Genomic DNA, 15,149 nt, shown 5'->3' with positions numbered 1-15,149 from the left:
AGGCTCGTCCCCGTGCCATGTTTACAAACCAGGTCCTCCTCTGCGGAGACGCCACGTCAAGGATGCGCCGCTCCAGGAATGCGTGATATGGTCTCTGTGACACCCCAGGAGTGAACAAGTCTCACGTAGCGCGTTATTCGTTTGTTGAGCAGTTCCCTGAGCCGTGGGAAGTCTCCGAGTTGGATGGTCGCAATCGCCATGTGCATGTTGGCGACGTAGTTGCTGATTGGGAGCATTCTCGTGGCAACGTCTGCGTAGAAGTATTCGACCTTGGTGCCCGGGCCTCTGGGATTCTGTTTCACAGTGGTTGAATCATGGCGGTTTCTTCCATGTTGAATGCTGCATGTCGGACTGCGGCCGCTACGGAGTCGACCCAGTCTTCGAATCGCTCTTCGTTGGTGACGTCGGCTTCGGGCCACGGCTTGCTGCTGACTCATGAAGCCCACTCGTTCCGTTCGGACTTGTCCATCGGCTTTAATCGCGGGAACCTCGGCATATAGCGGGAGCCCACAGCACCTTGAACCCATCCAGCAGCTGTCGCCAGGGGTTCGTCCATGGTGAATGGGGGGCCGGGGTAGCGCTATTGCCGTTGGGCTTGTGTTCGGCATCACTGTTGATGACTGCGATGTCCGGCAGTTGTCCTTGCATTTGTAGTTGTTCGTCGCGGGAACGAGTTTGTCAAAGACATGCATAGATATTTCTATTGAGATCGTTATGTCCCTGGACGACTCAAGGACCTTATCCCTGGCTCCGACGGCGTGCGGGGGCGCCAGAAGATGAGCTAGCTTGGTGGCGTGTACGTATCGGCCGAAGGTGAAGGTTTCACGGAGGCAGCGCTGACAACGAGGGAGACAGCGAAGCGGAGGTGGCAGCTGATCAGGAGTGGAGGTCGGTTCCTGTGTGTACGAAGACAGATGAACAACGGCAGATGATTGGCCCAGGGTCGATGAGAGCCCTGAGTGGCCCAATCTCCGCAAGGAGAGAGCATCGTAACCGCTCACAGGCCCAGAATTGGTAGAAGAGCAAGTGGCGGCAGCATACAAGATCGTGGTTGAGAAGGGTACTCGCTGATGTCACTCCAGCGGTTCACGGTTACTGGAAGGACGAAACGAGGGAAGGTGACTCGTATACGGTTGACGAGGGAATGAAACGCTGGTAGACGACTGGCTCCTGGTGATAGTGAGCTCTTGAAGATGACCGGGTGGCAGATGGTTACCAGAAGAACAGAGCGGTAGTAGGAGACTTGATCTGGGCATTTGAATGGGAGCCGTACTAGGAGGGGTCTGTGACTGGCCCACGGTTCGAGATGACGACACACCACTGCTCTATGGTTGGTTGAAGTAATAAGCGACGGCAGACGAGGGACCCACGGTTGTCATAGGTGCGTCGGGACAGTAAGTGTCCGGTGGGCGGCGAAGAGAACAGTGCCCCCGTGGCGGGTGACCGGTGCAGGGTTGCGTGTGGGGGCTGGATGGCCCCAATGGAACGGCTTGGCAACTGTGACTAGTTTCCTAGAAAATTGTTCGAAGTGTGTATCGATGAATTTTAAGCGATGGCGATTAGTCGATAGACGAGGTACTGTAGGGAGGGCAGCATTAGAGAAGTGCACGACTTCTTTTTGAATAGACCTTTTGCGATGACGCATTGCGATGACATGGTGACTCGGGTCTGTAGGCACGGGATGGAAGCACGGAACGGATTCAAGCCTGCAGGTGGCTACGTTCGCCGTGGTCCGCTTTCGTCTTGCTGCCGCGTTGAGCCGCGATCTCGTTGACTCCAGGCGTGAGTGCTTCGTAGCTCCCGCTACGAAGTTCCCGCTTGTGGAGACGGGGGTTATCGGGGTTTTCGCCACGTAAAATTGGTATGGCCAAGAATGAAGAAGAGCAGGAGCGCTACCGGCCTACAGTGTTGCGTCACCTGGCAGGCCAGGAACTAAGATTGGGGCCGTACGGGAATGTGTTGAAGAAGGTGGTGCATACTACGAATCGGCCCCAGATACCTGGTTTGCTGCATTCATCGGCCGCCAAAATCCGGTTCAAGGTGTGCGATGGTATTGTCGACTCAGTGGACCCTGTGGAAGGGCACGCAGTGGTGTGCATATTTGACAAGGACATGGGCTGGTTTGACTTGCCCGAGGATGTCTCGGTGGAGGAGATTCTGAGGGAGGAAGCGGAAAGGACGGAGGACGCGGTGGCAGAGGGTGCAAATGACGACCCTTTGTTGGCCTTTAGTACGAGACGGTCTTGGCGCAAGTGGGACGTTCCTATAGCAGCTAGATTGGGGAATTACGTATACAGCCATGCGTTGGCTAACGTGATACGAACTATGGTCGTGGGCGAGAAGGCTTTGTTCCAGTACGTGGGCCCTGAGGAGCCAAACGCCTACCCCAATATGGAGTTTGATAAGGGGTTCACAGTCTACGTGGAGTGTGAGGAGTTGTACAGTAGAGAGAAGCTCAACCCGCTTGACTACTGCAGTTTGGTTGAGTCTTGGAACAGTTTCGATCCGATGATTGACACAGTTCGCTACAAGGAGCGCTGCCATGAAAACGAGTACCAGGTCGTCTACGACCAAGAAGCCTGGCTGTTTGTACCGTTATCTGTACAGAAGGACTCTCGGCGGTGCCAGATCCTTTCGGTGGTCGAGTTTGACATGAGTGTGTGCACACGCGAAGGTACCGAAACTTGGGAAAACGAGCAGTGTACCATCGGGCTGGCAGACATCAACCCGTGGCTGGAACAAGCGCTGACTGGCGAGTGTACACTCTTACTGGATTGCTTCATCTTGCTGCCCTTGCAACCACGCGAAGATATAATCCGGAGGAAGGACTGGGGAGACTGCGCCTCCTGCTCAGACCTCCTCGCCGTCTCAGACAAGAGCTACGACGACGTGGAGTACTATATACCTCTGGACGAAGAACACGCGTTCGACGCCCGGTACAGAAGGTCGCCCGAAGACGTGACCTATCGCAAAGGCCGGTTCGGAATCCTGCCGTCCAGCCGCAACCAAAAGCGCTTCATGAACTTGACACATGGAGCCATCGTCACCTCGCTTATCGTCCGAAAGATCTGGCTCCTTCCAGACATCAGGTCCGGCGTCTATGATCCCATAACTGACACGAACAGCGCCCATGAATCCTCACGTCAACAAGACGGAAAGAACAGTGAACAAGACGGGGAGTGCAGCGAACCCAGTGGCCAAAAGACAGAGGACAAGGCGACCAAGGACGAGGCGGTGTTCAAGGCGTCTAACAATGAGTCCAGCGCGGCCGAGGCCAAGTCGACGGAGGCCAAGTCGACGGAGGCCAAGTCGACGGAAGGTGAGCCGGCAGGGAGTAAGGGACTGGATGTTGACGACTCGAGCGAAGGTTTTGTGTCGTCGGAGGATGAGTACGGCAGTGATCTGGTGAGTGAAGAGTACGATCCTGCAGCGTATAAGAGCCAAGAGGTGGGTGGTGAGCCGTTAGAGGCTGATGAGGTGTATGGGTATATATTGAGTTACGCACGACGCATTATGGTGTTGGGGGATGGCTTGAGCGCGAGGGGGTTGCATCTCGATGCCTTCCGTTTGTATTCACTGGCTCTGACTGACTTGGAGTGCCAGAGCACGAATGTGGAATACGAGAAGTGTCGGGAGTTGCCTCTGATTCAGGTGCGGCGGGGCTTGCGCAAGAAGATGGTTGGTAATTTATGCTTTCTCGGCGGGTACCGACACGCGCTTTGGATGCTGAACGAGTACTTGGTCGACGACTGTCCCGACGATCCCGAGATCTATCTCTGGCTCGGGCGCGCGGAACAGGGCTTAGGGCGCTATGACTCGTCCATCACCCGCTTTAAGTACGGCGCGCTCTTAACGACCGCCGAACCCAGCCGCCCTCGGGGCGACGGATCTGGGACCTACCGCGCCGGGTCTAGGACCAACGGCGCCGGGTCTGGGACCAACCGCGCCGGGTCTGGGACCGACTGGATCGACTGGCAGAAAGAGATCGACGCATCCAATCGCCTGATCAGAGAGGCCCCCAAGTCCCACTTCGACTTTGCGGGCGCTTTCAAAGGTTATTCGGACGGTCGGCAATCGGTTGATCATCAGAATGTTGGCCGAGCAGTGGAGGCGGCTGCGACGCCGAGTCAGGGCCGAACGGTGGAACGTCGGTCGATCAACATGGACTCGGAGGAGGAGCGGCCGGAATACGAGCGGCTATTGGCGGAACATGCTGTAAAGCTTGGCACTTCCGAGTTCCGGCCGCCTGTGCCGCCGGACGAATTTGACGTGTCCCGGTTCGGTCGTTCCTGCCGCCACCGAGTGCGCTACTCCGAGTGCAGCCAGTGCTCCGAGGATGCTGACTGCGCAGAATGGTTCGACGACTTCGGCTCCCACAATGAACGCCTCCAAATCTCCGACGCGTATCTCAACGACGAAACGAGACACTTCCTTGAACGCTTCGGCTTCCAGTGCAGACCCGTACGACCTGCCGCAACGGAAGACCCCGACCACCCCCAATACTTGGCAGACGACTACTCAGAAGACAACCCTCAGGAATTGAAAGACGACCACCCCAAAATTTTAGAAGATATATATGGCGGCTCCCACGACGACGGTTCTGACGACGGTTGCTCCCCTGATGACTCCCCCGACGACTCCTTGCTAGATGATTAATCGCACGGGGGGACCCAATCGCAGATGTACACGAACCACGTATGGAGCCAAGTTAGGGATTCAGTTCTGGTGACCCGTTTTTCGGACAATAGTTCTGTTCCAAAGAAAGCCACAAACCACGACCGCCGCCGACCGCCGCCGACCGCCGCCGACCGCCGCCGCCGACCGCCGCCGACGATGTCCCTTCCTTCATACAGACAAACATGTCAGCCGGGCGGCTGGCTGGATCTGCAAGATTGAAAGGATTGGTCGGCAGATGTGCTGTTGGCCAAGTTAAAAAAATACGCTCACTGTCGGTCAGTTGGTCTGCAGTACTTAATGCTAACGGCGGTTAGCACTGGCGGTTACCACTGGTTGGTGAGGGTGTCGCCTTTCCATTCCTGTCCCCAGGATTTGTCGTTTGGTCCGTTTCCCCATGCCTGTCCCCAATGGTCGGTTCCGTGTGCTGCCCATTTGCGGCACCATTTGGATGAGTCTGGCTCTTCTCCCCATTCTTCGCGCCAGGAATCTTGGTCGTGTCGGCCTGTTTTGATAGCGTGCTTGAAGTCGGGTCCTTCGGTCCATTCTTCTAGCCAGTCTTCGCCTTGTGCGTTGGCACCTTGCTTGTGTGCCCAGACATGTGTGCGGTTGCCTGTGCGGTCATAAGTTTCTTGCCATTCTTCAAGCCAGGAGTCCCCGGCTAAGTTGTCTCCTCGTTTGCAAGCGGTTTTTCGTTCTTTAGTTTCATTCCACTTCTCAAGCCAGTTGCCGTGGGTCTCGTTGAAACCGGTCTTGTATGCCCAGGTCTCGCCTTCGGCGGTCACACCGTAGTGGTCGGAGTAGCGGTCCACTAGTCGCCCATCTTCCCATCTCTCACCGTCCTTCTTTGTTATCAGATTCCCACCCGCATCCGTCTCGTTCCTTTCGCGCCATGACCGTCCCGCCTCTTTACCCCAAGTTTCACGCCATTGCTCTGACCCACGGCTGCCCCACAATTCGCCCCACTCCCGGGACTCCTCTGCCGTCTCCTTTTTCCACGCCTTCTCCAACCATTCCTCGTCTCCGGAGTGCCCCCATTGCTCACGCCAACTCACTCCTTCCGCATTCCGCCCACTCTTCAAGCCCCACCGCTCACCAGCTGCATTCACGTGCCACTCATCCACTTCATTAATCGTCTTGTCGAACACTCGGTGGTGCTCCACCCAAACTTTGCTAGATCCCACGCCTGGATCCAAACCGTCTACTCCACCGTCATTTTCCGTGCCGCCATCTACAACCCGGGTGCGTTCATCTACTGTGTGTCTGGCAGGGTTGTTCTTTTCCAGACGGTGTTCCAACATCCGTCCAGCACCATCCCAACGTTCAAACCAGTCTTCAGTGGCGTCCGAACCGAAGTCGTTGTGTCCGTACTTCTCAGTCTCGATGCAGAGGCCTTGCTGGTAGTGTGTAGTGTGCGTCCACTTCTCACGGTGACAACCGCCGTCCGGTTGCTCACTCCACTTCTCGCCCTTCACCACCTCACACTGCAACTCATCACTCACAAATGTTTGCACACGATCCCTCACATCCCCCCACGCCAACCCCCCGTCTCGTCGACGCCACTTCGCACTCCACTCGCGCTCCGCGCCACCCCGCAACTCATGTCCCCATTCCTCGCGATAGCTTTCACCCGAACCCGGATCATAACTCTCCACGCTCCCGCGCGAGGACTTGGACCGCACGTCCACCGTTCGTCGCCGCCGCGAATACGCTCCCGTCCGCGAATTGTGACTCCATTCCTCTTCCCACTTCGCCTCGTCGGGGACCGCCGAGGCGCCGTCCTCCAGGGTTGTAGGGTCCTCCCGAGTCGTCGGGTCCTGAGTCGTCGGTTCCTTCCGAGTCGTCGGGTCCTCCCGAGTCGTCGGGTCCTTCCGAGTCATCGGGTCCTCCCGAGTCGTCGGGTCCTCCCGAGTCGTCGGGTCCTTCCGAGTCGTCGGGTCCTCCCGAGTCGTCGGGTCCTCCCGAGTCGTCGGGTCCTCCCGAGTCGTCGTGGCATCCTTCTTTGCAGAAGCCGGCCCACCCTTTTTGGAGCCCCAGCGGCTGCCGGTGACGGGGTCTTCATAACGAACCTCCTCCCACTGTTCGCCATCACGCAGGTAGCGCGCCTCCGTTCGCAACACGCGTCCGCCGGGCTGCAACGTCGTCACTTCGCGGACCGTATCGCCATCGTTCCACTTCTGCTCCGAGTCAGCCTCCACCAGTTCGCGGCGCCCGTCCACTACGCGGTAGCGCTCAAACGTGCGCCACAGACGTCCGCGCACACGATCCTCGCCCACGCGCGACGTCACCACCTCGCCCGCACGCATCTCCAGCCGCTCGACCCATCGTTCCTCATCCTCCCCACTATGGACCGCAGTTCCGGTGGTAGTCTCCGTCGCGATTCCAGTCACGGTTTCGGTTGTAGTCTTGGTCGTAGTCCCGGTCTCGATTCTGGTTCCGCTCTCGGCGGTGGTCTTTGGGCCGTGCCGGGCGTGTTGCGTCACACGTTTCTCCACGCGTAGCGTACCGTCATGTTCCTCCCAGCGCTCCTGCCACTCGCGGCCGGCCTTCGTGTCCTGGCCGCGTTTGGTGCCGAAGCGTACAACCGTGCCCTCCTGCGTCTGCCACTTCTCGACCCACTCGTCGCCTGCACGTTGGCCCCAGTGCAGCGTACCGTCCGACCACACCTGTTCCGTCACTCCCTCTTGGGTCTCGCGAGTCTCGCAGTGCAACGGCCCACCATGCAACACCAAGGTCCCCGAGCTCGCAGGTGCTGAGTTTTTCGCCGCTGTGTACATAGCCGCTGTCTCATTCGGTGCGGCCGAGTCTACTCCTGTGGCAGTAGGGGTCGCCGTTAGGGGCGTCGACACTTCCGCCAGCGTGCCTGAAAGAAGGGAGTTCGCCAGGCCGGAATGCAGGGTGCGTACCGGGCTCTTCCGGATGGTCCTTTTTCAGCGGCAACGGATCACCGACAAAGTGCGACAAAGCCGTCTGGTTCGAGTCCGGTGGGGCCTCCACCGCCTGCAGCGCCGCTTCGGCGTCGGGGACTTCAGTTACAACATTTGTGCCTCCGAGGGGGCGTCTAAGCATCGATAAAAAAGCTGCTACAAAAGAGGGAGTGGAACAACTCCGTCCCTCCTCCCCTCAGCCTGCACTGCCTATCGTCCAGCTTCGCCCAGCCGAACCACTGCGGTGCGATGCACACCGTAAGCGTGGGTTTGTACGTGCACTATTGCCGGACCGCGCGTGTGCACTCCCCCCAGCTAGGTCGGTTGCAGATACGCACTCCCCGGTGAGCGGCAAACACGCGCGGTCATCATTTTAAAACAAGAACGCTCACTGCTGCGGCCGCGCAGGCCAGACTCACAGAACCACTCAGACGTTCGCCAACGATCGCAAATTTGCCCAGCACCTACTCAACAAGTATTAGCCAGCAACCATTGTCAGCCTACCGCATAAAAGCCGTCATTCCTGTGGTTAATCAGCCCTGGAAAGGTTCCCTTGAGGTATGCACACGTGCATATCCCCAGCAGCAGAACAACAATGAGTGATTGCAAGCTGAACAAGGCAGTCATTTCATCCAGTAGGAATTTTTATATCCAGACAACGGTGGTTCGAAGCAACCTTGGCGCAGTGGCAATGATTAAGACTGATAAAGTCCAGAGACCGGCAAAAAGACAGGCCCGACAAAAATTGGCAGCGAACGGTCTGGTTCGACTGTTGGCCTAGCGACGAGTATGTGACTCGTCGTGCGTGGCCTGGTGCGCGCCCTTGGGCACGTCGCTTGGTTCGCAAAGACACCGAGTCTTTATAAATACATTCAGTCCACGGCTGTTAGCACACGGCTGTTAGCATACGGCTGGCTGTTAGCTCAGGGCTATTCGCCTAAGGCTGATAGCTCAGGGCTATTCGCCTGCGGCTATTCGGTTAGGGGTAATTCGCCCCGCCGCAGATCACCATTTTTCGAAGATGCCGGCGGTGGCGGGGTTGCCTACTTCGGGAGTGAAGACGCCGGCGAGAGGGCTGCAGGAGTTCGAGTTACCGCATGAGACTTTGTGTTGGGCGAGTATCTCTTTGATGGCGTTGCTATTGTTATCATCGAGTAAGTTACTCATGCTTGGCAGCGCATCAATATCTGTACCTTTGCGTAGTCTCCGAGCCTCACCGGCGGAGTAGATGATCACTCCGACACGCAGTTGATCGGTGGGCAGGTCCTGCAACAGCGCCGCGACTTGTACCGTCGCCCACGGCGCCTCTCCGAAGTAGTGACTCACTTCATCGGAAACAAATAACTCGTTCACATACACACGGAACGTCACGTTCAACGTATCCGCCAGCGATAAATGCACCTTCAATCGTGCCTCATCCATCGTCAACATCATCCTCAAAGGCACAATCACATTGCTACTCGTCGCCATCAAATACCTCGGAGACACCAACCGAAACGACGACTGATCCATCGCACTCTAAGCGAATTATGTTACATCAGCGCGGGCGGAGGGGGGGGCAGACCGGTGGGGGGGGGCAGGACCGGTGGGGGGGCAGACCGGTGGGGGGGCAGACCGGTGGGGGGGCAGACCGGTGGGGGTCGGTGTTGCCTCACGATGGAGAATCCGTTTACGTTCCATTCGGCATGGAACAGCGATCCTCCTGCGCTGCTCGTACAACGGGTGGAAGAGGTGCCCACAAAATCGGACAGGAGCCGCTTGCGCGCGGGTCCCCGGAAGTCAAAGGTGCCCACTTCCGTTGGTCGTTGCAAGACGGGCGATTGTTTAAATAGATTCCGGAACCGCAGCTCGCGCTCCAATGCCACGGCCGGGTCCTCTTCCGAGTAAACCGCCTTGATTACTGATACAAAAAGTCCGTCAACCGCATTTTGAGATTTCAGTGCTTCTTCATTCACATTCTTCACTAAATAATCATCCATCTAAAACCACACAATCCATACTGTGTGCGCAACCCAGCTACGCAACCCTCACTGTCCTCTAGGGGTACCCACACTGCCCATTCATGTAGGTGTATGTACCTCAGGCCATACCCGCTGTAGTCGGCCGCTGTAGTCGGCCGCTGTAGTCGGCGCGTGTGCACACACGTGTTCACATTGTTTTGCAATCGGATAGGTCATCATCTTACTTGCAAAAGCAGATACAGGCCGTGGGCATCCGGTAAAAGTGACAGTAGAGATGTTATTTCTTTCAACCATTCCACTTCTTCTGTGTCATTCTTGTTGGGCATTTGTGCAGGGAAAAATTTAATGCCGGTCGTCCAGCCTAAAAAGAAGTTGGAGCAGATAGAGAGGGCGAAGAGCACCTTGAGCAGCAGTGGACTCATTGACTCGGAGGCGACGAAGGGTGCTATCGACCAGCTATGTGAGTTGCACATGGAGCAGCATAAGTTGAGGGTGGAATGCAGAAGAGAGTATGCGGTATTAATCCAGAAGTATTTGAAGGCGTCGAAGCCGTTGTACGAGAAGCGAGCTGAAATATTAAAGCCGAGATCTGATACGCAAAAGTCTCTGGTGACCGACTTTTGGTTGCAAGCACTAAAGCACCACGCTACCTTTAGTGCCAGCATCGAGGTGTGGGACGAACCAGTGCTTAAACACATCACCGACATCCAAGCTGACTGCCTAGACGGTGATTGGCAAAAGTCCTTCAGGATAACTTTCCACTTCGAGCCGAACGCATTCTTTACTAACAGTGTCCTTACCAAACAATTCGTCATGGACGAAGACGAAGAGACAGGTGAGAACTTATTGGTCCAAGCTATTGGCACCAAGATTGACTGGAAGCCCGGAAAAGACGTCACTGTCAAAATCATATCCAAACGTCAAAGACATAAACGTAGGATTCACATCATTACAATCAGCACACACCGATACACACCACACACACTCTTGTTAAACGTGTTTCGTATGTGTAGTGTCTAAGGAGATGCGAACGGTTACTGTAAAGAAGGCCAGACCGTCTTTCTTTAATTTCTTCCGTACTCGTGTGTTCCCGACTGAGCAGGAGTTACAGGTCATGCGTGAGTCGGAGGTGCAACGGCTGGAGAACTATTTTTCGGTCGAGTATGAGCTGGGCCAAATCCTTCGGGACAGAATCGTACCCTTGGCTACCGGCTGGTACCTAGATATCGAGTACGACAGCGAGGAGGACCTGGAAGGAAGCATGGCTTGCGAAGCCAGCGACGACGAGGACGAAGAGGACGAAGAGATTACTCAAGACGACTGAAGAAGTGCCCATACTCAACGACCGATCAAACCGAAGGGAGGCGCCCGGACAAAAGTTGGACTAACGTGCGGCCCCCTTCCCTAAGAGTTATAAGAGGAGCTCGTTGGTCTAAGAGGAGCTGATTTTTCAAGGCTCACTTCTCTACTGTAATTGACTACTGCCCGATTCATTACTGTCTAATTCACTCACTGTATTTATAGCCGCATTTTTGGTCTGGGCCGAATCAGTTGGAATTCTCCTGGAAGGCACAACCCACTGCAACAACCCGATTGGGAATAACCCGATTTGAAACAACCGACATCATAAGCTAATCCAGATCAGCTTCTTTGATGGCGCCCTTTTCTGTATTAGCAACCCTCCTGCTGTCAGCCACCCAACCGTCACAACTGTTTTCGTCCCGGTTTCCTCAATCAGCCAGATTGTGCTCTAGCACTGGATGCGTTACAAAATAGACACATTTTGTTCCAGCACTGACTGTAATTAAGTATACAGATTGTGGGCTTGGATGTACTGTAGGACTGACGGGAGCACGTAGCGGTCGACCTTTCCCGTTTGTCCTTCTTTGAGCCACTGGCGCACTCGGGTGCTGCTAATTTCTATGTAACAGTCCTCTCGAACGGGACAGCGAACGAATTTCTTTACGTGTTCGGCCGGCAGCGGGCCGCTCGGGGGAGCGTAGCCTTTTCTCGGCATGATGAGGAAGAGCGCATTGTCTCTCATCCAGTCACCGCGGACCCAGTGGCTCATGCGGCAGCACTGGTCCTCGCCGATGACCACATAGCATTCCTCGTCCGGGTGCTGCTCGGCGAACAGGTCCAGCATTTCGTAAGTTGGAACGTACCGGCCCTTTGCGATCTCGGTGTCATCCACTTCAATGTCCTCCACGAGGGGCTCCATGCATAAATCCCGGTACTCGTTCAGTGCTGTCCGAATCATGTCCAGCCGCTGCTGATCCGTGGCGTGCACGGCCTTGTCGCCGCGACCCAGCTGACCACAAGGTATTATACGAATCGTGTCCAATAGCCGATTGCCCTAACCGCATACCTCGTCGTCCGTGCATTTGCGCCGTTAATGAAGTGTGTGCACACGCGTGTGCGATCGGCTGGCGGCTGCTTACTTGGTCATCTGTTTGCGCTGATAAGAGTTTTATCTGGCTAAGGTGACCCACCGTGGGCGGGTCGAAGGCACCGCCGAAGAGCGCGACCTTTTTCATGTCGAAAATGAATATTCCGCCTCTGTATGCCAATGGAGACCCCCAAGACGTAAACGACGAGATACCTCCTTGGTAAGCACTCTGCAGGATTAGGGGACCGAGTTCTCTGGGGGAAGGTGTTCCGGGGGTAGAGTTCAACGAGTTGCCCCGGGGGGAAGGGGCGGGATTACGAGTACAGAATATTGCCTGGGGAGTATCTGGTTTTGCAGTTTTATCCGGGGTACGAGTACGCCGGAGGAGGCCCGTCGTCGGTGGCAAAAGACGAAGGAGTGGCGGGTTGCAAAGAAGGTGGACGAGATATTGGAGATTGCGCATCCGAATTTTCTGTACATCAAAGAGCGGTATCCACATGCTTTGCACAAGATTGGGTCTAAGGGAATGTATATCTATATTGAGCGTCCTGGACACGGGCGGCTGGCGGAGGTATGGTCGGCGGGGTTGACGTTGGACGACATGGAGCAGCATTATACGTTTACGACCGAGTATCTGTGGCGCGTGTTGGAGCCGCGGGAGGACGCGCAGTTCGTGTCTGTTTTCGACATCGATAACTGCTCAATGTCGGACCTAACGGGGGACACGTTCTCTATGCTGAAGAGGTGCAGCCAGGTGATTGGGCAGCACTACCCCGAGAGAGCGCACAAGATCTTCGTAGTTAATGCACCGGGCTGGGTCTCTTGGATTTGGTCGACCATTACACCTTTCCTGGACCCTATTACCACCAAAAAAATCAGCATCATCAAGAAGGGCAAGGACCACATAAAGGAGATCACAGAGTTTTGCGACGTGCAAGATCTCCCCCCGGAAATCGGCGGCTCGGATTCCATTATGCTGGGTCATAGCGAAGCCGAGCAGGGTATGTTGGCGTTTGTCAAAACAGTTAATGAGAAACATAACGTACCAACGGAAGTAGACAGCTGCCGACCCATGAACAAGTAGTTTTTTTTCATTGGCAAACATGGTTGTTTTCAATGTCGTCACTTTCAACCTGCGCGGCCACCTTGGGGCTAGCTTAGTTGGAACTTAGTTAGAAGTCAGGTGGAGTCCAAGTCAGGTAGAGTCCAAGTCATCTCGGGACATACTTAGTAAAGGAGCAGAAGACACTGCACCTTGGCCAGTTATGTTATTGTGCACTCTATGGTACGACTGTTAAGTCAAGTGTTGCTGGGCGCCACAGTCCTCCATGGCTATGTTTTGACTAAGTTCGTCGGGCGACAGCGCCTGTGGATGTCTCGGGTGGTGGGGCTTGGTTGTGACCTTTTCAAGCCGCCGTCGAACCGGTGGGTTCTGGATCCTGCATCTTTGCCGGTAACGGAACTCCTACAGTATACTCCTGTACAAGAGTACTTGCGCGCCTTGGAACGGTTTTGCGACCCACCGACCAAAGCGTTTGAGACTGTACTGCTTCAGTACCCTGTTTCGACTGTCTATATTCCGTCTCTGGATGCCGAAGAAGAGCTCCCGGCCACTTATCAGCCGAACTGCCCAGATGTGACTATCCCAGAAGCCTTTCAAAATTCGGTATTTCTATCGGTCTATGAGCAAATAAAACTGGTTACAAATCTGCTGGTTATACCCACATCGGAAATGGACCAAGTGGGCAGCTTCACAGGCTTGCCCATGGACCCTGGTATTCCCACGTTCAACATGGATAGTCGATGTGACGAAGTGCAGATCTTTGGATCGTACATACTTGCTTTCCGTGACTACATATCAAAGGTACCGGACTTCTCATCTTTGAAGGAGCAGATCATAGCTCACTTTCGTTCGATTCTTTGCGAAATGGAATTGGCCTTGCAGACCAGCAGGAAGCACCGGCTGGTATTGGCTGAAAACTTCGTGGAGAACCTGCGGGGGGAGATGCTATATTCGCCGGACGAAGAGAATTTAGAGGAGGTGGTGTACAACATTTTCAAAGTGCTACGTGCATATGACACGTTTGTGAAAGATTGGACGGCATTGTCCAAGCAGACGTTGCCTTTTACGCGTACGCGTGACGCCGAGATGGAGTCGATAAAGGCCTTCGGACACAGTATCCGTGCTTCCTCAGTGATGCGGTCTGCTCAGACGGACAGTGTGTGTCTCAAAGTGAGTCGCAGTGAGCTTCTTGTGGAAAAAGAAAAGTTGAAGGACCTGACTCGGGCTCGGGCGCGGAATAAGGAAGTGGAGAAGGCGACGCAGCGGGACCGCCCGGTGGTAAGTCCGGAGATGCAGGAACTGCTCGCGTCCATGGCGCAAGAACGCGGTCAACTGTCCTGGGACGGCATGAACCTAAACAACGAAGACAAGTCGGCCCGGAAAGAAGAATCTCTCTTAGAGAGCCCACTGTTGGTGTCTTGGCTCGACTCGGAGCTTGGTTCGTATGCACCCAGTTTCTTCTACTCGCTAGGCTCCTTCTTAGCCGCGGCACAAAAAGCCACTGACAACTCACAACTGCGCTTTTTGCTCGACTTGCTACCCGCCGTGCGAGTCCGCAGCGAGTACGACTTGATGGCTTTAACGGACTACCTGTCTAAGTCATTTTTTTCGCCGCAGTTCACGGAACCGCTGATGGACTTCTTGTTTAAGGAGAGTCTACCCTTCCCACGTGATCGCTGGTCAGGAATCGCAGACGGAATGAGTGCCGGAGCACACATTTTCTGGCGCCAGGTAGTGACTAAGGCCTTCGACGACGCCTCGATTCGTCTAGTGCCTTGCTTCACCACCAACCCCCACTCGCACGACCTGGGCTACCTTGACGAAAACTATTTCGACGCGGCCAGGACGACGCCCAAGCGGTCGGAGCCGGCGGTCGCCCCCTTTCGTGTGTGCTCGTACGATGATGTGGAACGCGACCTTGTTCGGCGATGGATCAACACCCATCAGGACCTCTCTTCGTGGGTCCTAAAGTGTGAAAGCGAGCAGTGTGTGCCCGACCCCGTGGTGTGCCAGGTGCTGTTGGGTCAATCAAGGACCGCCAGCAAGGGAGTGGATCGGGGGGCAATGGATCGGGGGGCGGTAATGGATCGGGGGGCAGTGGATCGGGCGGTAGAGCGACCGTCGGTAGAGCGACC

At 55.5% G+C, this 15,149-nt stretch overlaps 7 protein-coding genes across 7 annotated transcripts; 4 read left to right on the top strand and 3 right to left on the bottom strand.

The window, feature by feature from the left end:
• Positions 1 to 1,863: 1,863 nt before the first annotated feature.
• On the top strand, positions 1,864 to 4,656 carry GNI_124570 (hypothetical protein; the record flags this gene model as incomplete). Its single annotated transcript, XM_011133675.1, has 1 exon — positions 1,864 to 4,656. One exon carries the CDS (start codon positions 1,864 to 1,866, stop codon positions 4,654 to 4,656), a length of 2,793 nt encoding a protein of 930 aa, XP_011131977.1.
• Positions 4,657 to 5,000: 344 nt separating this feature from the next.
• GNI_124560 (hypothetical protein) lies at positions 5,001 to 7,743 on the bottom strand (the record flags this gene model as incomplete). The annotated part of the gene is made up of 2 exons (XM_011133674.1): positions 5,001 to 7,537; positions 7,581 to 7,743. The coding sequence occupies 2 exons, from the start codon at positions 7,741 to 7,743 to the stop codon at positions 5,001 to 5,003; spliced, it is 2,700 nt and encodes an 899-aa protein (XP_011131976.1).
• An 863-nt stretch (positions 7,744 to 8,606) lies between these two features.
• On the bottom strand, positions 8,607 to 9,580 carry GNI_124550 (hypothetical protein; the record flags this gene model as incomplete). The annotated part of the gene is made up of 2 exons (XM_011133673.1): positions 8,607 to 9,119; positions 9,275 to 9,580. The coding sequence occupies 2 exons, from the start codon at positions 9,578 to 9,580 to the stop codon at positions 8,607 to 8,609; spliced, it is 819 nt and encodes a 272-aa protein (XP_011131975.1).
• Positions 9,581 to 9,907: 327 nt separating this feature from the next.
• GNI_124540 (nucleosome assembly protein) lies at positions 9,908 to 10,886 on the top strand (the record flags this gene model as incomplete). Its single annotated transcript, XM_011133672.1, has 2 exons — positions 9,908 to 10,496; positions 10,576 to 10,886. The coding sequence occupies 2 exons, from the start codon at positions 9,908 to 9,910 to the stop codon at positions 10,884 to 10,886; spliced, it is 900 nt and encodes a 299-aa protein (XP_011131974.1).
• A 480-nt stretch (positions 10,887 to 11,366) lies between these two features.
• GNI_124530 (putative nicotinate-nucleotide adenylyltransferase) lies at positions 11,367 to 11,783 on the bottom strand (the record flags this gene model as incomplete). The annotated part of the gene is made up of 1 exon (XM_011133671.1): positions 11,367 to 11,783. One exon carries the CDS (start codon positions 11,781 to 11,783, stop codon positions 11,367 to 11,369), a length of 417 nt encoding a protein of 138 aa, XP_011131973.1.
• A 323-nt stretch (positions 11,784 to 12,106) lies between these two features.
• GNI_124520 (CRAL/TRIO domain protein) lies at positions 12,107 to 13,035 on the top strand (the record flags this gene model as incomplete). Its single annotated transcript, XM_011133670.1, has 2 exons — positions 12,107 to 12,171; positions 12,309 to 13,035. The coding sequence occupies 2 exons, from the start codon at positions 12,107 to 12,109 to the stop codon at positions 13,033 to 13,035; spliced, it is 792 nt and encodes a 263-aa protein (XP_011131972.1).
• A 288-nt stretch (positions 13,036 to 13,323) lies between these two features.
• GNI_124510 (hypothetical protein) lies at positions 13,324 to 14,716 on the top strand (the record flags this gene model as incomplete). The annotated part of the gene is made up of 2 exons (XM_011133669.1): positions 13,324 to 14,612; positions 14,665 to 14,716. 2 exons carry the CDS (start codon positions 13,324 to 13,326, stop codon positions 14,714 to 14,716), a joined length of 1,341 nt encoding a protein of 446 aa, XP_011131971.1.
• Positions 14,717 to 15,149: the final 433 nt, after the last annotated feature.

Source organism: Gregarina niphandrodes (genome assembly GCF_000223845.1).
Source record: "Gregarina niphandrodes unplaced genomic scaffold scaffold00030, whole genome shotgun sequence".
In the NCBI taxonomy this organism is placed as follows: Eukaryota; Apicomplexa; class Conoidasida; order Eugregarinorida; family Gregarinidae; genus Gregarina; species Gregarina niphandrodes.
Note: the sequence above shows the minus strand (reverse complement) of the source record. Positions and strands in the feature narration are given on the sequence as shown.